The sequence below is a fragment of the Mytilus californianus genome, unplaced genomic scaffold, assembly GCF_021869535.1.
Source record: "Mytilus californianus isolate M0D057914Y unplaced genomic scaffold, xbMytCali1.0.p SCAF_52, whole genome shotgun sequence".
Lineage (NCBI taxonomy): Eukaryota > Metazoa > Mollusca > Bivalvia > Mytilida > Mytilidae > Mytilus > Mytilus californianus.
This window is the reverse complement of record NW_026262704.1, coordinates 425,626-448,171: the sequence shown is the minus strand read 5'-3', so window position 1 is coordinate 448,171 and position 22,546 is coordinate 425,626. Positions and strand designations below refer to the sequence as shown.

General features: G+C 30.6%; 1 protein-coding gene across 13 annotated transcripts in view; it reads right to left on the bottom strand.

The window, feature by feature from the left end:
* Nucleotides 1-22,546, bottom strand: part of LOC127703828 (uncharacterized) — a 154,205-nt gene that overhangs the window by 37,885 nt on the left and 93,774 nt on the right. For 2 of the 13 annotated variants that reach the window (XM_052207916.1, XM_052207915.1), the window contains 3 exons: nucleotides 2,208-2,382; nucleotides 920-1,225; nucleotides 129-186 (listed from right to left, as the gene is read on the bottom strand). The exons of 7 other annotated variants lie outside the window; for them this stretch is intronic. In XM_052207916.1, the coding sequence (XP_052063876.1) occupies nucleotides 129-186; nucleotides 920-1,225; nucleotides 2,208-2,382 (539 nt within the window). Of the gene's footprint in view, nucleotides 1-128; nucleotides 187-919; nucleotides 1,226-2,207; nucleotides 2,383-3,284; nucleotides 3,349-7,863; nucleotides 7,947-22,546 lie in introns of those variants that run through there. 4 more of the 13 variants (XM_052207914.1, XM_052207919.1, XM_052207918.1 and 1 more) reach the window with 3 other exon arrangements.

The following is a 22,546-nucleotide window of genomic DNA, read 5'->3' as shown; positions in this document are numbered from 1 at the left end:
CAGTCCTGGAAAATCTTATTAACTGTATTTTTGTATATGTTGATGTGATCGCTTAACGCATAATGCCACATAATTTAAAAAGAAAAAAACCAATACATGTCTTCCATTGAAATATCTTAAAATCTTACTCTGTTATATCTATACATTGTGGCGTTTTCTGGAAACCGCTTTGTGTGCAACCATAATCTGAAATAAACATAAAAGACATTCAAATATACCTTCATGCATTTGTGAGCTTTTTACTGTACAAGATGACAGTGTGAAATACTCCGTTGTGAGGGTCTTTTGATGATTTAAATTAGCTGTATTACTTACTTGTAAAAGAAGAAAAACTCAAGTCAAATTTTTTGTTGCGAATTTGCAAACGATTTGTATTAGACGGCGTAAACATGGCAATTTCGTAATTCCTCAAAGAAATACATTTCACATTTTTCAAATCTGCTCTTTGTGATTTTTCCATAATATATACTTTTTCACTTTTGGTCTTTTAGAAAATGCTGTTTGTGCTGTATTTAGACCCCTCTAACAAGAAATTTGTTTTTCATGCACACGTATAAAAATTGCGGTTTTTATCCAACGCAATCATAGGTTTGAACGTTGTTTTCAATTTAGACTTGAATAACACTTTTTGTTTCTTTATTCATTCATTCATGCAAACAAATAGACTTAAACTAACACAACATATTTGTTAATTTCGTTTTGAATTAATGATTCGAATTGAAATATTTTTATATGCTTTTACTGTCGTATAAAAAAGATCCTTGCAAGAAAATGATCATTTTACCATACTAGTAGCAAATTCTATATATTACAATTTCTAATTGATAAACTTTTGCTGGGGGTGTTTTTTTGTAAAACACTACACAATTAAAGAAAAGTACATAAATTTATCATAAAAACCAAAATATAAGTAAGATACCTGCTGACAACGTTATATTTTCTGGACATGATTTAACATAACAAGAACAATCTTCTTCTGTTGGAATACAAAAACAAACATTTCTTGGAGTTTTAATGAATGAATAATTCTTTTTATAATCACATCGGCATGATCTGTCATCCTTGGTTGAATTATCTCTGTATACAATTTGTCCCTCCTCACTGCAGATTGATTTAACGTAGATACAGTCACTCATACTTTTATTGGTCCAAAATGTAAACGGTTGGTAACGCTTTTGTATACATTTTTCTCTGCTGAAGTCTCCAGCATAAATTCTCTTACTACCTGTTATGTAACAAGAAAAGGAAATAAAAAGAAAAAAAACAAATAGTAATAATAAAAAGAAATACTTTTTTCATATGCTGCAGTAACATAAGTATTGTTAATGTTTTTATGTGTTATACATAAACCGTGACTATATGAATAAGGGCAAGTGACATTTAAAAAGCCGTCGTATTTCCTTTTCAACATCATACCCCCTTCTGAAAATCGTTAATAAGCAGCGAGGCATTAAGCCTGGCTTCATATCGTTTCCTTGCCTTTTCAGCACCAAAACATTTGTCAATATCATAGGTATGCGCCTGATGAGTTTAACGATTATTTCGTTAATGTTTAATCACACGAAAACAAGGTGGAAGAAAGTAAAATAACAAAAATACCGAACTCCGAGGAAAACTCAAAACGGAAAGTCCATAATCAAATGGCAAAATCAAACGCTCAGACACATCAAACGAATGGATAACAAGTGTGGTACCTTGTAATCTCTTATGGATTTTTCTTTAATTAACAGTTCATAAATTATTGAACTATTCGAAATAATATGGTTTTTTACTCACAGTAAAAAATTGCCAAAGGCATATTTGACACAATTTTTCGGATTTTGGTGTTTTATTCCTCTCCACCTTCATATTTGATTTGCCCTTCAGACTCATTAATTCGAATACCAATAATGGGACTTATGTAGACAAAAAGCACGTGTGGTGTTCACATTTTAAGCCTGGTATCGTTAATAAAAATGACTCTTGACACAGTTGAAAAACCATAAAAATGTTGTCCTACAATGTATTAATGTGGAAATAAAATAAAAGTTTTCACTAGTAATATATTAGGACACAAAAAGGATCAACCTGTCAAAAACTGACTTGTTTAGACTCATATTGTAAACACACTTAATGTTAAAGACGATGTTTTAAGAGATTATTCTTATGGACGTATATACTTCTGTTCAACTCTAGAATATATGTTAGGAAAACCATATTCAGTTAACCTTTTCTATCCCAGTCCGGTCCATTACATCCCTCAACATACTTCCCTGCCACGTTGTTGTACAAGCAGAAATATTTCAATGTGCTGTTACATTTTATTTGCGCCCGAATTTTCCAATCGACTTGCGCAGGACATTTAAAATTGTACATGTATGAATCAACCGTCAACATCATAATCTGAAATATATGGATTATTAAAGGTAAGACTATTTCAAATCAATATTAAAATATACACTTTAAATGTCATGTTTTATTTGTTTGATATTTCTTCGTCGACATTTTGGGTCAGTCATTTGCATTATATTCATACATTAGTGCGATTAACTTTGTAAAATATCCATAGAATGTACAAACCTTGGATAGAATCTTTGTTTAAGAACAAGAGAAAGCATTTGGAGCGAAAGATTTCTACATTCAAATGACATCTAGGGTAAAATTTTAATAACATCCTATCTTTTTTACTATCATATTAGAATTTTTGGAAACTCTTAACCTGTTCATAGTCGAGAAAACAATATAGGGTAAAAATAGTTTTTTTCAATGTTTTGTATACATCATCATCATCATCATCATCATCATCATCATCATCATCATCATCATCATCATCATCACTCCTCCTCCTCCTCCTCCTTATCCTCCTCCTCCTCCTCCTCTGCCTCCTCCTCCTCCTCATCAACATCATCATCATCATCATCATCAATTTCATTAAGATTCAGAGAGGCAGTTAATATAGACCATTTGTCTGTGTGGTTCTGACGATTTGTTTTTCTCGTACAACCAAAAAAAATCAAATTATAAAAACAAAACGGACATCATTTAGCAAATGCAGAGGTGTATATTCTTTAAGTCCAACTTATGTTTGAATCTAAATGGGATTATCACTAGAGTCTTATATTTATATAAAAATATTCACTTCTATCTGATAGTGTTGGGATAATGCACAATTGCAATAGAACAAATGGTAATTATTAAACCTCCATAAGGTTAATTGTGCGGTAATATCGTGTTATTTAGGGTTGTCATAATGAAAAGCAAGTTCACCCTAACTGTAAAACATCAATACATAAACTCATACTAACCTGTATCCAAACGAAAATTATCCTCCAATACTCCATGACATTACAGTATCATTACCTAACATATCTACATCCACAAGATATGAAAAAGATAGTAGAACATCAAATAAGTTAAGAAGTATATTGACCCACGGTTATAAAATATTTATAAGAGTATTGTTTGCTATAAGTATATCGTCTTTTAGTCATTCCAACACCTCTGTACCGTCAGAACAAATATTTTTATCAACAGGACGTTTAGTTACATAACAAAGTCGAGAAATCGACTTGTCCCAGAAAAAGTAGAAAAGATGATATTTCTAAATAAGAACAAATTCGTTGCAACCTGTGTCGATCCTCAGAGACTGCTTAAAGGCATTAGTAAGTTCTAATCACCGCCCCTTTATTGATCATTACATTGTTTTTTTTTTACGATTCACAAATATTGTTTTTTTAATAAACATTTTTCTATAGATGTTTATTACTTAATTTATTAGATTAGTGTCAGTTTACATAATTAGTGCATGTAGTAAATGAGCTATTAGTTATGGTATAAAATTCTTCACCGAGTTGACATTGCTAGATTATATATATATATGTTTTCATTAATATCATATTCATCAATTATACGGCCGGCATCACGAGTTGCTTGTCCATTTATTACTTACCTGCCAACTTTTTAAATTCTCCGTGGGGAATTTTAGGCACAAGATGACCTCTAATGTTTTGAATGAGTATACATGTGTTAAAATGTATTTTTGTTTCTCCCCTAAATGCCTTTTTAAAAGTATTTAGTCTTAATATTTGAATATCATAAGGGTCAGGTCAACACCTCTCATGGGGGATATCCCCCAAAAACCGGGAAAGTTGGCAGATCTCCCATTATGGAACATACAGTTATCAGAACCATAATTTCGTCCTCTTTTTCTCGATTGTGACCTACCGAATTAGAATTATAACCGGGTTGGTACGTATATATGCAACACGATGAGTGCCACATGTAAAGCAAAATCTGCTGATCCTGCGGGAATACCTGAGATCACCCACGGTTTTTTGTGGGGTTCGTGCCGCTCAGTCTTTAGTTTTCTATGTTGTGTTTTATTTACCGTTGATTTCCTTTTGGTCTTTTTTTTTTAGCCATGGCATTTACAGTTTAATTTTGACTTATGAGTGTGAATGTCCTTTTGGTATCGTTCGCCTTTCTTTCACAAAAGGACAACATTTACATATTTTCAAACACATTTGCCATTTAGAAATTTTGAGCGTATGCAAGTACCAGAACACTATTTACATGAAAGTTCTTGTTCATATAGGCAATCATTGTGGAAAATTATTCAGTAGCGCTGGTTACTTGCATTTCCTGAAACTATGCACAAAATGATCAAAATCTTTGTATTTTTCGCAAATGGCGGCCCTTTTCTTGCCAATGTCAAAACTGCATTGATTGTGGTGCAATTGATAAAACACCATTAGTTTTTTTTTAATTTGCATCAAAACTTTAAAATATACATAAATTGAAATCTTAAATCATTTGTTCCAATTTCAATACAAATTTAAGTTAGAGAAAATAAGGCCTTTATCGTACCCTTCTCTTTCCTGTTCAACAGTACAAGCCAGTCCTGCGTATGAGTTCTTCTTTTGGTATGCCTTTTATATTTTAATCTGGTTTATTCAAACCTTAATCTAACTGCAATGTATTTCTCAAACACATGATAGTGACAATGCACACACCATTTATAATTATGATAATGTGAAGCTATTTCTTTATATACATATACCCAAAATTCTGACTGTCCATTAAGCAAATATTTTGAATAATATATATAAATGAACATATTTCAGGTATGGTACACTCAGCTATGGGACCAGAACAAGCGAATAACCAGTTTGTGACTTTAAACCTGCAACTAGTTGTTCCGTTTACTCTATGATAAGAGAACATAAGATTGACATAATCCTAATAGCGAATATATGGCAATGGTACAAAATATATTTTGATTCATTTAAGCTCAAATTAAACTGGTAGTAACATATGGGTTATGAACAATATGAGATGTTTTTCCAAAAATGACCAGTTCGTTTTGTAACTACGGAAACAATGTTCTTACCTATATGTCACATTTTTTAAGAGATTGTTCATCAAATGATAAAATCAGAAGTCCAACACAGAAGACTTACTTAAGAATGTGTTCCCCCTTATTTCTGGATTTGGAATAGGGCATTTTTTGGTATAAACCATACTTCTGTGGTATAACATGGATACAAAATTGCAATTTATATATCTCTTAGCTGAACAACTTGCGTGCACCAAACTGGTTACAAATTGCATTTTAAGTGAGATTTTGGAATACGTATATTCAAGTTGCTGAAGTCAATAATTGCTACAATAAGAAAACCATTAAATTTAAAAAGAAACCAGAAGATCATTTGACAGAGAGCTATCATAATATACATGTTACATTGGTTGCAATCCTCAAAAATGCAAAATTGAAATTTAAAGTTAAGTTTTAACTGTGTGCATAAGGTATGACCAGACAAGGCTGAAATACCATATTGTAGCAATTTTAAAGCTGAAGTTTGCCATCAACAGAAGTTTTAATCCAAAAAAGTTAATTAAACATGGCTACCGACATCAAATATGACAAATTTTCATTGAAATTGGTTCAACTTCTAAAAATTGAATCTCTAATATGTGTTTGAAATACAATGCGAATTATATAAAATCGTAAACTAGACAATATGCAGTTTAATTAACATCATTCTATTAAGCATTTCGGTCAATATTCATAGTATTAACATACCTTTTTATTCATGTCGATTTTCACTTTTGTGTACGCACCTATTTTTTCCTGTTATTACAAGAGAAAGACTTAAGTGTAGGTTCTTGTTTATATTGGACTTATATCAACTCATGGTCTTGTTGCATATTAATTTTTTAACGGTTAAATGTATATGTCTAATTATGTTTCGCTTATGTTAGAGACTATGACGAGAGTCTAACGTAAACAAAGTGTTTAAGTTATATGTTGATTGACACAACATTAATTGAGTCCAATGCATTCATGATGACAATACTTACCTTGGTACTTAATTCATTTATTTTTACTTTCTGCTTAAAAATTCTATTCATAACCTGTTCCTTATAATCGTGCTTGAGTGTTGTATGCATCATTTACATTATAAATATTGAATAATTGCATTCGTAATATCTGTTTCTCGTTGTCAAGCTATCTTGTTTATAATTGACTTGTCCGTTAGACTCACGTCGTCACCCTTCATTCCTTCCCGTACGCCCCTCTTTTTATGACTCTATTGTAAAATACGAGTATAATTTATTCATAAGGAAGTCGATGCTTTACATCGATTCAGTGAATACAATTTTAACATTTAAAAGTTTAACCGGCAAGTTATTTGTATATTGACATCAAATATTAATAACAGCACTTAAAGTATAGAAATTATAAGCCAGAAGAACAATCATTTACATATTTAATATACGTACACAGTTTATAGATTTTGATGAAAGGGATGGGTGCGTACAAGGCTCTAATACATTGAATTTATTTTACCTCTTGAAAAGTGCCTCATATTCTTTACTGTTATAAGGAGAATTGTGTGAGGATCACATGTGTATCTTGACATCACATTTTTTGCAGCTTTTATCTATATTGACATAAGCACGCACATATATTAGTTACCCGAAACAATATATTTCTATTTCCATGTTTGGTTGAACGAATTTTAAGAAAAATGACATAATAAATCAATGATTTTTTTTTAAATTATTTTTAAAATGACATATAAAACCGTTGTTTCAAAATGACGACCAAAAGAAAGTTTTACTTTCTATAAATAGAAATAGAAATTTTAAAACTTTTTTTTAGAAATGCGTCATATTCCACTACACAAAAAAATAAAACGATTAAAATGTCAATACGACTTGACGTTTATATATGAGAAGAGTAGATAACCTATCATAAACCATTTCATTAAGGCTTAAGGACAGGAAACATTATTATGTTTGGTTGGTGGTGAGAGGTTGGCTGTTGCAAAGTTTTCTGAAAATAAATTGTTTAATTCCAAATCCGAGGAAAACTAATTGTTTCAAAATGTGAAAACAACATTTTGTTTAGAATATCGTAATGATAAAAAGTTAAATAATTGATTTAAGAAAAGTTGTTCCTGTACATTATTATTGATAATAATATGTGTGCCGATAAAAGACCTAACTCTTGTATTTGGGGTTATTTATTCTTTCAATTTCCCCTTATCTATTTTTAAACAGGTTATTAGAACATTGTAGAAATGATTACAATGCAACTATATATAGCATTCTTTGTTATTGACAAATGGAATAAGTATTGGCTTTGACTACAGAAGTATAAATTGACTGAATTCGCATAAGTCTTTTTTATATTTTTTTTAAACCAATTTAAACCAAATAGGAATAAACTAGCTCTTCTTTCTACTTTTTGAAATTGCTAGTATGATTTGATTTACGAGATCATACGCCCTTGTTTACTATTCGAACAAGTTTACTGCGACATATTGTCATATTGCTTAATCGAAAGTAAGTTTGTACTCAAAATGACGTTTTACTTACTTTTTAGTTTCTTTTCATACTATGATCTAAATCCTTGATTGGCTACAGTTTTCTCAGAAAATCAAGTTTTTAATAGTTGTTCTTTGTAATGATGATGACTCATATAACTTCTGGTTTCTATTTATATATCGACCAATTAATACAAAGGTTAAATGATTATATGTTATTTAAAGTAATGTAAAATAAATGTCTTAAAACAAATTTGCAAAAGATATTTATTCGTCCGAAACTTGTCGGGAAATGATTAATCTGTTCCGCACAAAACTTAATGAATTGTGTATTGAAAATATCTGTTGACAAACCGCCTCGTTTTGGCCTGGTTGTAACAGATTAAATACAAATGGGGAATACCAGGGAAACTAAACATTACAAGTTAACATACACGCATCAATGCAAAACCGAAACCTTGCAAATGTTCGTATATCAAGTTAATAAATATCTTCAACCTTACAATCAATGTGACACTTTTATTTATATTTAATCCTATTTGTTTAGTATATCAAAAATACTTTCCTCAATAACACCAGGAAATTCTACACCATTCACGTATTTTCTGAATTGTAATTAATTTTACTTTAAATTTAGTTGTCCAATCAAAATGTAGCTCTTAATGGCAATCTATTTATATGAGGTTATCACCTAGCGAGAAGTATAGAAAAGTACCGAAAAGTGGGGAAGATCCAATAAACAAAAAGCGCAATAAAAAACTTAATCCATGTAAGAACGCTACTTTGCGGAAAACAATTATCAAGTGTATGAATATGTTCATCCTAACTATCATTGTTACACCTTTTCTAAGTATATTGAATCATAAGTTTAGTTATTATATCGAATTGTTTATTTTAGAACCCTCAGGTAATTCTACACAATTCGTGCATTTCCCAACTATAATTATAACAACGTTAAGGATATTGTCAAATCATAATGTAGTTTGAATCTATTTATATCATGTGATTACCTACCGAAGGTTATCTTGCTAGTCAATGAATATTAATTTTACATCGGTTTATTATTTTCCGTTTGAATGTTTACAGATACGGGAACACAAATATAAATTATTATCTGTTCCATATAACACGTGATTATGCAGTAAATTCATGTCTGCATTTATTCATAATATTTTTTTTTTCGTGAAGATTTATTGTATTGGAAAGTTTGAAGACAACGTTAAATGTTATATTGATAACAATCATCATACTTTTCAATCAGCAAAGTGATTTATCTCATACATGTCATAGAGCAAGTTAATAAATGAATTGAAAATAATATTGCATTGTCCTTACTCGACCCAATATAGTATTCAATCCAAATGAAATAAAACATTGACAGCGTGAGTGAACTGTTGATTGCATTAAAGCTTTTTGTTATGATAAAACACTTATGCAATCACGCATCTCATGTTGAAATTTTGATAGAACAACAGCATTCTTTTTTTTCAAGTATAGCTCTGTGTAAGTTTATATATTTATTCCATTCCTTTCTATTTCTACTAAAGCAACGTCCCATTGTTGAGACAGTCGTCCTTGTTTATATCGTGATATTATAAACACCAATGCAACCTCGCATCACATTTTTCTTATAACACCTGATACTATTTTTCCTTATGTTCATCTTTTAGAAAAAGATGAAATGTATCCTGCGCTTTTTGGGGAATTTAAAGGTGTCGCAAGATCGACTAAATTTCTATCTATTTTCCATAACTAATTGACAAATATTCGTACACCTGTAATTAACTAGAGTCATTCTAATTACCTCTATGTATAATTAAATGAGAGTCTTGATAAGACTTGTACACATATTAGAATAGAAAATAATGCATCCAAAAATGTAAACAAATTCGTAAGACATATGAACCAAAATATTAAGAAAAGAAAAAATGGTCAAATAGGCATAGAAAAACTGAAAAGAATAATCTTCCAGGCAAAGGCTCAAACATGTGCATATCTAACAAACTAGGAATAGTAATAAATCTTATATCACAAAAAGTGACGTTGGATAAAGCTAAAATAAAATAAAATAGGTGAACTAAAATGATATAAGGAAGAACTAAGTTTTTTGGCCTGAGGGGAGGAGATGTGTGTGCCTTTTTTTAATATATACTTATCACTCGATGGTTTAATTCCTTTAAAGCGAACCAAGTCAATGTGGTAAGATTTTGTCTTATGAGTCATGACAGATCATAATGTGTGTTGTTATGTACACAATTTTGTGCTAATTGCTGGTATTTGAAAGTGTCTGTTAAATGTATTGACTTTTATAGTTTCGGGTGTTGCAGACTGTATATTTCCCACTAGAAATTGTTTTTGCTATTTACTTGTTTGTGTTGTTTGGTTACTGTCTCATTGTCTCAACTAACGTTGGATTAATGTGTGACCAATGTTTGATCAAAACAGACTTAGGGATTTGATTCATACAACAAATTTGGTTCACATTATCCATGTTCAAGTTTATTTATACTGTATATTCTTACTTTTATACAGACTTACATTTTACCATTAGCCAATAATTGAACCGATATTCGAATTAAGGTTTTCCACACTCTTATGTTGGCCCAATATTGAAATATTAAGCTGTGTGTAAAATGTGTTGTTGATCACTTTACTTAACGCCAATGTTAAAAGGATATGAAAACTTTGTCAATTACTACTCACTTATGAAATACTTCAAGTGTTTCTATGATCTTTTGAGGAGATTTTTTATTCAATTGTTGCATGTTTTTTGAAGAATGAATGTTGGACCAAATAGGATTAATGACTATCATCGGATTTCCTACTTTATGATAGACCGATGTTGGGCCATCATTTGTCCAATGTTATATATAATCGATTGGGCCAAACATTATTATGATCGATTGAACTATGCTGTAACTTTTTTTTTCGGTGGGAAATCCTGATTGCAAATGCATTATTATTTTAATTATTTATAATTCCTTACTTTGCGCAAGCCAACATAATGAACAATTATTGAACATGACATTTGATACAACCATTCGTTCAATCAGGTACATTTTGATAAGGTTGTCCATATGTTATCCGCTGTTCAATGATAGTTTCCATGGCAATTAAGTTTGTACAAAAGAAAAATAGAAGGTTGCTACTTTATCAATATTTGGTACAATTTGTAAATAATTTGTTTTGTTTGTAAGAACCCACACTAATTTATTATTCTTACAATTTGTTTTTCTTTTAAACTGCGGGAAGAAGTGCATGCCTTATTTGATAAAACATTTAGTGTATATAATATCTATGTTTATGGGTCATCTTATAGTTTATTTTTCTTATCTTATTTAAATCTTAAATTCAAACATGATTTTGTTTGTATCGCTCTGAATTTAACATGAAATATAAGCTACTAGACGCAATGCGAACAATCGCTTACATAAATTGCTCATCAAAGCGTACTTAGTTTCTTGTCTTTAATTTTATAATTCTTATTTCTTAAATACGTCGGTGTGTTGAACGTTTTCGTATTAGAGTCGTTATATGTGTAAACGATATATCTTACATAATCTTTACATGTTTGTGATATCAAATAGTGAGTATATATTTCTTGACATTAAATGAAACTTATGCTAACTGATTACCGAATTGAAAAATTAAATTATTATGTATAAATGCCGCGACGAGTCTTAAATATATGTAGCAATAATCAACCACCACAAAGAAACATCACAGAGCCCATATGGAAAAATGAAGTTAGATTCACTTTGATGTTTTAATGCTTTTAAAACTACTTGTCTTAGATAAAATTAATCTTCCTGCAATTACATTTTAGATCAAGCATCTTAGTACGACAGGCAGGGACAATATGAAACTGAGTGCAAGGAGTAATGTGGGAACAATTGATAATATCAGGGGCAGGAAAATGCATTTGACGACGAGAAGTTACAAATATACATTCCCTAATTTGATTCAGAAAAATTTAATACTACGTAACGTTATTATCTACCTTTAGCATATATTGAAATCGAATTTCATCGTACAAAATTGATATGATTGCAAAAGTAAAATTTTCAATATTATAATTTAATTTTATACAAAATTGAATTCGTATTTATTTTTTTATAATTATTCTTACTTTATACTATATGGATTGTATAAATTTCCAAGGGAGTGTTACAAGTCTTGATTTACTTTTAATTTTCTTACAGGATCAGTGACACAAAAACGTTAACGAATACATGCTAAAGATTAGAGGTTTAGTATCGACAGAAAAGGTGGAAGGAAACAAAAAGGGAAATAAAAAGAAAAAAAACGACACTGCAACGTTAGAATGCAGGAAGCAAAGAATAAATGCATATAGTTGTGTGAATGAATGAACAATGTCGTCACACAGAGACAACTACAGTACAATGGAAACTTAAATGTTTTTTTTTTATGCAGTAGGGAATAAATTGATCATATTGTTCTGAAACATGACTTTTTCATTCTTAATCTGGAGAATTATACAAACAAATCATAACAATAAAACTGTAAAACTTTCGGAGTCTGTTTTAGATTTGGCTTGTTGTTGTGACAAATAAATCGTCTATCATTGAAGGACAATATACTGCATGGTAATAAAATGTTTAACAAATTCATGCCAATGTATCCAACATAAAACATTTGACATTACTTGAAAATAAAGAGACCGTATACAAAAAGAAGTCCACTTTCAGGGCAGGATGTAAGTAGAACATAGTAACAACAATGAATAAAAACTAAAAACTAAAGCTTATGCAGTTTGAACTAACATAAAAACCAGAAATGATGTCGGTTGTTGCTCCGAAGAGTTTGACATCCTGTTCCTAATGCAACACCCTTTATCATGTGTATATGATCCGAACGGTTTATACATTGAACCACCGCAGTGCTAACGTAAAAGTTTGATATTACTACTTTGGCCTATTATTTATCAAACATAGGCTGTGTTATTCCAACGTTGGGCAAACACTTGACCTATGTATTGCATACAAGCTTACAACTTTGGGTCAACTTTGATCCATTATGCCAACATTGGCCCACTTTGCACTTATATATTTTGGCCAACGTTTACAAGCAACGTTTGGCCAACGAAATGAAATACTTTGGGGCACAGTTGCGCCAATGTACCGATGTCGTCTGGGAAGACCTAATAGATAAATATTCAGTGTCTACTCTTCACAAATCATACAAGATGGTCTTGAGATAAAGGTTCTAGTTGCTGAAATTGTGTCTTTTTATTTTATTTTAGTTACCCTTTATTTGTCTTCGTGCTATTATGTTTATTTGGGTTGTATAATTTTCGACGTGACTCGGTATTAATGCATCCAGCTATCGGGCATTTTATTTGTAACTTTTTGACATGTCTGGAGCAGGTGGGTCCTGAGGCCCTTGTATATTTATATTAACTTATTTTGTTTTACTTTATCGAGAAAGTGTATACTATATACGGCATATATTATCACCGACATAAACGTTTTTTGTTATGACCTCATTGTCAAATTTTCACTTTTTTGTTGGCGTCTTATATTAATTTATATGTTTATTTGCATTTTTAAGTCAGTTATGCTGTATGTCTGTGATATATGATTACACCGTTTTGGCTGCTGGATCTCAATTATTTTCACATTAACCTATTATGTCTGTTCAAGTTTTTTCACCTAGTTTTTGCAATATAATGGAACTACAAACAACTCACATACAACTCACATACAAGTGGGAGGTTTGGATAGCTTTAAAACCAGGTTTAAACCCCATTTTTTCCACATTTTGTGTTATTCTTATATCGACTGGTACATAATCATTAAATTAAGAAAACGTATAAAAATGTGAAGTTAGATTCTCATAATTCATTAGTATCAAATATGTTTAAAATCTGTTTCATTTTCAGATACTGAATAGTGTTGAGTCCCTATCGAAAAAAAACTGACAATACAAAATAAATAAAAGTAACGCTATGCGCTGGAATGCTCGTCATATACCCTCAATAAATACTATAGTACACACACCTTCGAAATCCTATATATTTGATGCATTAATTTCTTACATATGAAATCCAACATTCAAATGTTTTAACAAAATATAATAATATATATTTATCATCATTTGAACAGTGGAATCTAGAGATATTCTGATTACACAAGATCATTGGTGGTGTCCAAAACCTAATAAAGACCCCAACCACACAGTTTGGTGTATATTTTAACCATTTCAATTTGTTCTCTGTAATGAGCATTCAACACTTTCAAAATATGCTATCAAGTGGTATATGTTCGCCCATGTCGCGATTATAATAAAAATCGAAAAGTTCCCCACGCACGAGTTGATCGAAAAAGAATAACAGCACAGAGACAGGAAAAAGAGGAACATGTTTGGTATTTGTAATCGGCAATCTCCGCTAAAATAAACCAACTAACAAAACAAATGAACTTATCCATCTCACACACTCTTATTTTATCAAACTTTAATAATGACCGTTTCTATTTTATTGCATAATGTGTAATGGTACTGTACCATCACACCAGCATTTATGATTCATGAAATGAAACAATCTTTCCATTTCCATTTTTATTTACTTTCATTAATGGTGACGTTCTGCTGGTTGCATCTTATGAAGTGTACAGTTGTCTGTTAAATCGATATATGCGTGTTTGCAGAGTAATCTCAGGTTTCAATGTACATGCTATTTCAATTACTACAAAAAAATTTACAGAAAAAATAAAGACAGCATGATTCAAAACTTGAACTAAATTTCATCCTAAATATATAGATTTATTATAGAAGTCCAGCTTCTTGTAGTGGATAGTCATTAAGTTTATGATTTTAAAACTAGTTTAATATGTTAGTAGCCTAATCTGAATGTTTTGACGTCATAATTTAGAAAAGGAAAAAGATATAAATAGGCAATCAAAATCAAGAGTCCAATATCAACAGACTTAACAATGGTCAATTTGAAAATGACAAAAAGGAAAAAACTATGAACAAACAAAAAATACACATAACCCTTTTTAAACAAACCGAACACCACCTTAAACAGTGTTCCGGGGTTGAACATATTATAGAGGCACAACTGACTTGTTGAAGACTGTATGTTGGTATCGTTTGGTTATTTTTATCGTTGAGTTGCTGTTTAAATTATATAGACCAATTGTCTCTTTTTGTTGATAGCATTTGGATCAATCCAAATGTATACATTGCAAATGGACATGTATACCTCATATATGATATATGTTCTAGTAGATCATCTGAATTATTTCGGAAGATGATTAATTCCTAGATACATAGGCCCTATATATCAAAAGCGATAGCTTATGTAATTACAACCAGGAATGGCCAGGTTTTGAATATGGAACATTACTCATTATTTTTAGGAAAACAAAATCAAACAATTCATCTATACTAATACGTCATAAATCTTTCCTGGATATAAATACTTACAAAAATGCTACTTATCACAAAAGTTCTGATTGCTATCCGCAACATTACAGATAATGTTTCCTTACCTGTGTAACGGAGTCCAACCCTACCAACTCTCCAATTCTTGGTGGTTTTTTTGTTGCTCAATCTCTGGATTGTATGCAGTGTTTTGGGACTTATATGTTTTTCGTCGTTTTGTTTTTGTTTTTGGCCACATTATTTCGAAAAATTGCTTCTTGTTATCTTCCTTTTATTTTTTTTCAGTTTCAATTGAAATAACAAAAGGAGATAAAAAATAATTATGTAGAACTAGTGTATATTCATCATGTTCATATGCCATTTGCATGTATGTATTAACACATAATTGCCAGAAGACGTCAAAAACCTCCTCCAAACACTATTCAGCTTAAACAAAGTAATTTGAAGAACAAATCTGCTCTTTAAATAAAAGTAGTTCGTTTTGGTTATTATGATAATAACAATTAATTAGGCCATGTTCACATAACAATAAACAAGTAAAATCAACATTAGGAAAGGCAACTAAGCGGACAAATTAGAGAGACTTTTCTTTGATGATTCACGTGCCAGACACCAAAAGAAGAAGGACTAAATCCCCAATCATTAAATACAGTCTAATTTACTAGAACGCATACTCATTAAACATGTTAAACTGCAAAGTTGGAAGAAAATTATAACTTGAGAAATAGGGGAAAAGATAATCAGTAAAAAGTGTCCAAAACGAAAACTATTGAATCGAATTTGACATGGTAATGAAAACCCCAATTCCGATATATAAGCAATCGAATCTAGACAAAAGCGTGGTAAATATGGTTATCACTCGTGCATTTTGGTTGTTATCTACCATTTCCGGACTTTTTGTCATGTGATAGTCATTTTATATAGAATTATTCAAAAGACTTCATGACTTCTTTGATGTTGCCTGAAAGTATTTTATAAAAAAAACCTCACTGCATGTTGTGTTCTGAACAAAATTGTATCTCACTGATAAATAAAGGAATGAGATACTAGATATAGTTTACATAGACTATTTTTCAATTTCAGTTTGCCAACATTTCGACCTCATTGAACACCCGTTCTTTACGATGAAAATAGTTCTAGAGAAAATGTGTGTTTCTGTTAAAATTATCAACACCAGAGTAGAAAGTAAAATTTTTATGCTAATGTGAAGTTTAATGTTTTTCATCAGACCAAAGTTAAGATACATCAAGTTATTTTGAAACCATGTTATATATTTAATATGCTCAAACACAAAATTCATGATAACATCTGCTTGCTAATATATTATACTCCAATCACACCTGCCTTTGGAATCATGTCTACTCTATCTTAAAAGTAATTATTAAGTGAAGCACCTTTTATCATGTAATGTTGAATCCGTTTGTGCTGAACACGCCGCTAAGAACCTATATCGCTTTCAGATTTGGTTTTAAGTATATTATTAAAGTCTAGTCTGTTATCATTAGAGTTGATATGTTTACCGTTCGCTCCTGAATATATCTTTGATTTTAAACGTTTGATATCTAAATTGTTGCACGACAGTGATTACATTCCTCTTGCTTTTGATATAATACGCTTGGGAACTGTATTTTCAGAAATATTGGATGAAATTTTATAATCATATGGCCAACCTATAAAATCCTACATCAGCTGTATGGGATACTGAAACGTATATTCATGGTCACTAATTGTAACTATTTCGTTATCAGGCAAACTACTATCCATTCTGTGTACAGTTGCAAATGTGATATAATCTTGTTTTTTTGTGTGTTGACCTTCGTCATTCGATAAGATGTCCTCGCCACTTATCAAGAAACTTAAATTATATGTGTGCTCTTGCTTTTCAGTCCGGTCGGTTGGCAGTGACTGAAAAGAATAATCATGCTTTTTTATATTTATGCTTTCACGACATGCTGTCCTCTTAGATTTATCTATTGCATCGATATCCTCAGGTGATATTTGCATTTGCTCTTCATATTCTAGCAAGTCAGTGTCATCAATATTGTCGTATACATTTTCCCCCATCTTGATATTTTGTCTGTTCTTTGGTAGTGGAGAACGTTGAGATTTAAAACTTGTAGACATTTTCTTGTTGGGCACTATCTTGTATTTAAAGAAAATGAAGCGCAAACATATTCCTGGAACCACCACCATCAGTGTAAATGTATAGTATGCAATTATGTCTTTTGGCAGCAATTCTGAAATGGTAATATCTTAAATAGTGTTTGCATGGACTTCATGGACTTTCGTTTTAAAAATAGATCGTAATTTGATATTACAATAGGCCAAAAGAAATTGTATTTTTAAAAACATTTTTGTTAATTTCTCTTCGGTTAGGATAGTAATAACACACTTGAATTACAAATAATTACAAAACTTATTCTTTTAAATGTACACATATTTAATACATAACATCAAACAAAAAAATATAGAATGTTTATTAGTGATGATTACGCAACAATTGTTTGTAGCAACATCAAACTGAACCTTTAAAATAAAAAATGATTATGCTTCAAAAGAGTACAATCAATTATCTACGCAAAATCATAAACATATACCTTCGCCACTATTATCTGTATTATCCCCGGTCGTTCTAGCAGCTACATTCCAAAGAAGAGTTGTTATATCTGCAAAAGCAAATTGTATTGCAATCAACTGTTTAATCATAATGGGTATTGTAAAGAATGTACAGATAATAGACAATGACATGTTAATAGATAGTATAACACATTATATGATATTTTTTACATGAAGATGAAATAAACTGTCTGAATTGTGTTTCGGATATGCGGTAAATAGCTGAGACACCGTTTCAAAGATGAATATAGTAATTCATCTTGATGTTTGAATGTTTCATGTATTTCTCATCAAACGATATTCCCTTCAAAAAATTATATTTTTCGTAGATAACTCGTATATCCAAGGTCTTATATACATGATATATATCCTTCTGTCAAATCTTTTGATTTAAATTGCAGTAATTATGGTGGTTTAGCATTGTGTCACTATTACATTGCCATTTTATAAAAATGATGCTTCGTTATTGCAATGCCTTCTTTTGTAGTCTATTCATCTTGCACTTTTTTTTTCCAAAAATAGAGATCCTTATTGTTAATGCTGGTGGGTATGTCCATAACTGTCGAAATATTCTTTCACATGATGTGCATTGCTCTTTGCCATCGCAATTGGAATAGAAATGGTAAAAGAAAAGTGTGCAATACATTGCATCCGTGTTCATTCAATGTGCGATCAATAAAAACAATTACCATTTCCAGAATATGTCCTTATGTTCGATATGTAAGTTCGCAGTCTGTTATCTACAAAATTTACAATCATGCAAAACAACATATAAAACGCTGATGTGTTGTCTTTCTATGAATGAATGAGTTCTTATGTAAACATTTATGACACATAAATCATACGATACAGAAACAAAACATATTCAGTGACGCGTCGAAATAAGCATATTGATTTCTCTTTCTTTGTGTTTAAGATAGAGATAGCACGTGAATATTCTCATGTAAGGTTTTATATTTTTTACTGAAACCTGATTTTATGTTTTGACCACAATTGTAAATAAATGTGTTTTCACAACGAACTGTTTCCAGTTATCACAAAAGGTATGAAAACCAACACTAGTAAATTTTCATACAAAAACACTGCGGTAAATTCTTTACTGTTTAGACAATGCGCTTGCTGTCAATTAAGATCTGTTCAGTACTGAATTGACTGCAAGCGAATTATCTAAACAATATTGAATTTACCCCCATTCAATAAGTCTGAAAATTGACTGAAAGACTGAACATGACTGAAGAATTGATTTTTGTTCAGACTTTTTAGATGATGTTAAAATCAAAATGACCGTTTAAGATTAAAATTGATTTACTACTGCAAAGAACCGAAATCTATTACACAATAGGACGAAAGTTATTAAATGAATAAAACAAATATTAGTGTTTTGTCATCGATCAATCGTGTTACTTACGAGAGGTTTTATCAACAGAAGTACCAGCTGTTAATGATAACTCAACACAGCCGTCTACGTGACTACAACTGTAAGTAAATATAATTGTGTAATTGTTTTAATTTTTATCAAAAGCATTCGAATGCAAATTTGATATCTTATATATATATTTACAAGTATTTTAACATTTAAACATTATGTTTTCTTATGTACCGTCACTTGATACAGTAATTATTCTATATAATGCACTGTAAAATCTTGGTGAGGTTCATAACTCCTATAATAACATATAAATTATGATATATTGTAAAATGCATATCTGCTTTATCTACCGTAGTAAATGAAAACAAATTATCATTCCCTGTATCTGCTTCCATATAGAAAGTGATTGATGAAAACAATGTGTAACCTTTTGTGAAGTATATCACTAATTTTGATATTGCATCAATCTTATGACTATCTATTTGAATTACTTCCATGACTGTATGTATCTTTACAAATATGATTTTACAATTCACGAAACGTTACGTAGATGTCCAACAGAATATCAATATGGGTCTTTATCTTTTGCATGTTTTGTGTATGTTTTGTGTATGTTTTTTTTAAATGTTTGCACAAATTGACATAAAGAATATAAGTTTTCTTAAAATCTATTACAAACATTTCAAAATCTGAGCAATGACATTCAAATCTTTCACCATATGTTTTCCTCGTACATGGTAAGCAGTTTTGTCCTATAGCTGATGTGTATCCTTTGGAACAAGCTGTAATATAAAACAGACAAAAAATATGGAAAATCTGAAAAAAAAGAAAATTATATTTGTACAATTCAAACTGATATAACAGTAAGACAATTTTCACCTTCCTTTTTAAACTATTTTACTTGATGCCACCATTTTTTTTGGGTCCTAAAACGTTTCAAGTATCGATATCTTCATCAGATATTTTATATCACTAATGTAAAAAAAAAAAGGTTTGGTGCAAATACATTTTAACTGTCTTCTTGAATCCTTTTTTTATGAAAAATAATATATAGCTTGTTCGACTTAACATCTATCTACAGTCCTAAAACTCGTCTTTTTAACGTGAAATATGGCCTGTGAAGTATAGTCAGGATATTTAATCAACCAGAGGTGTCAATCAGATGTGTATTCTTGGTATACAATGGTAAAACAATAGTATATGACAACTTACCAATGCAGTAATTCCCTTTTGCTTCGCTATCTGCACAACATTCAAGTCTAATTTCTCCACTTAAGAATATTGAAAACGTTTTGACCTCATTTTCATAATTTTGACATATACAAGTAGTTGAATGTTAAGGAATACTTTTAATTAATCGGTATTTTTTTTCTTTTGAATATATTCAAATTTTGTAATGTTGGAGCACTTTTAAGCTTACTATACGAGATTGGTTTCGCTCAGTGTTGAAGGCTGGACAGCAGCTGTCTAAATCCTTCTAATTTCGTTTTAATAAGATGGATTGTTTTCTTATTCAAGTCAGTAATCATACCAAACGGTCAGTGTCTTATTATTTATACTTTAATCTCGAAGCTTATAATTTCTTTTATAACAGATTCTGAAGGAACTGGTGGAAAATCAAAACTTTTTCTGATAACGATACGTAACTCTAAGTTTTAGTTCATTCTAGTTGGATTACATGTTGCAGTTGTAAATTTGAAATATCTGATTATTCTTATTCAAGCAATACTTCAAGAACCTTGACAACAAAAGACAAGTCTAATTTTTCGAACGTTTATGATAAAATTCTTACGTCAATTCTTAAGAAAACGTAAATGTCGATTCTAGCGTATGTTCTACAAGGATATATCGTTTGTATGATTTTTCTCTTTTTGAATTAAATAATTCAACATTTTGAATGACGTATGACCAATACAGAATGAATAATAACATATTGTGTACAGCTTACTGTTGTTCTACTGTTCCCATTGAAAAAGATATTTGAATAAGTAGACAACTGTCGGTTGAGAACAAAAATTACGACAAAAGACCTTTTATTTCTTCACTCAGTTTTTTATAACAAGCCCTGTGGTGTCGAAACTGGGTTTCATTTGATAACTTTATACTTACATTTGGTAGCTAAGTTCATAACAGCTCCAACCTCCTTTTATGTTTCTACACATACAGCCCGAACACTGTACACCAACTTTTTATTATTGACATATCAAGTCCTAAAATTAATTTGTTTACCTCATTTTAGATAGATATTTTACCTGGCTAAACTGAATTAAATGCCCCTTTAAAGCAAGTCTTTTTTATAGATATATACCTTTCAGTCTTCAATTGACATCGTTTACCAGGAGAGTGTTGCGTACCCGTTACTAATAAAACAAAATCTATACATTTGGTCGTCATTGTGGCATAAAACAAGAAAACACAGACATTATGATAAATATCACTGCATGTTTTTTCGAAAAATGTGTACGTATTGCAATTTATAGCACATCAGTAAATTTATCAGAAAATTTTTTTTGTACTACTGCCATTCATCAAATTCCGTTGATTTAGCTTCAAATAGAAATGCCATTGAATCTTAAATTCGGCTTTTTTAAAACCGAGTTTAAATTACATGTTAGAAAAGTGTATAAGGGTCATGAATCATCAAAACGAAAACAAATTGTATCTCGTCATTATCTGACTAGTGTTTTACCGGTAACGTTTCACATTAGAAATAAGTAGAATCGCGAAATTTATCAATGTATGTCCCTATGTTTACCTTTTCGTTTAATATCGGTTCACGTACTTCGAAGAAATCATACATCAATGCAGTGAACGCCCTGACCAGTACATGAAAACAACGTATTTTTTTCGAAAACAGAAAAATCAAGATTCTTAAACACTAGAATTAACCCCTTTAAGTCCCGGAAGTCGCCATGATAAAAGTAAGTGAGGAAACAAAAGCCCTAAATTGCATATACGTAATGATGGTGACCAGGATAAGTTATTTACACAACATCCACTAAAACGTACCGTCTCATACTGTATTTATGGTTCATATTTATGTTCTGTGACATAAAAAAAAACAAAAATGCGAAGCATCGACATAACATGCTAATTTGATGTATTTATATGACACTCCAAAGCAAATATACACAAATATATATATTGTTATTTGTCAGAATAAGCATGTGTATTTAAAAAGCAAAAAATAAATATCTTCAACGAAACACTACAGGTTCGTACACCATTTTAAACCAAAGCTTGGAAGATATAAGAAAAAAGAGAGAGGAGTAAGGGGTTTTGCAAAACAATAATTTAAATAAAATGGACAAAAACACGATAAAGGAACAAACAACAATACTTT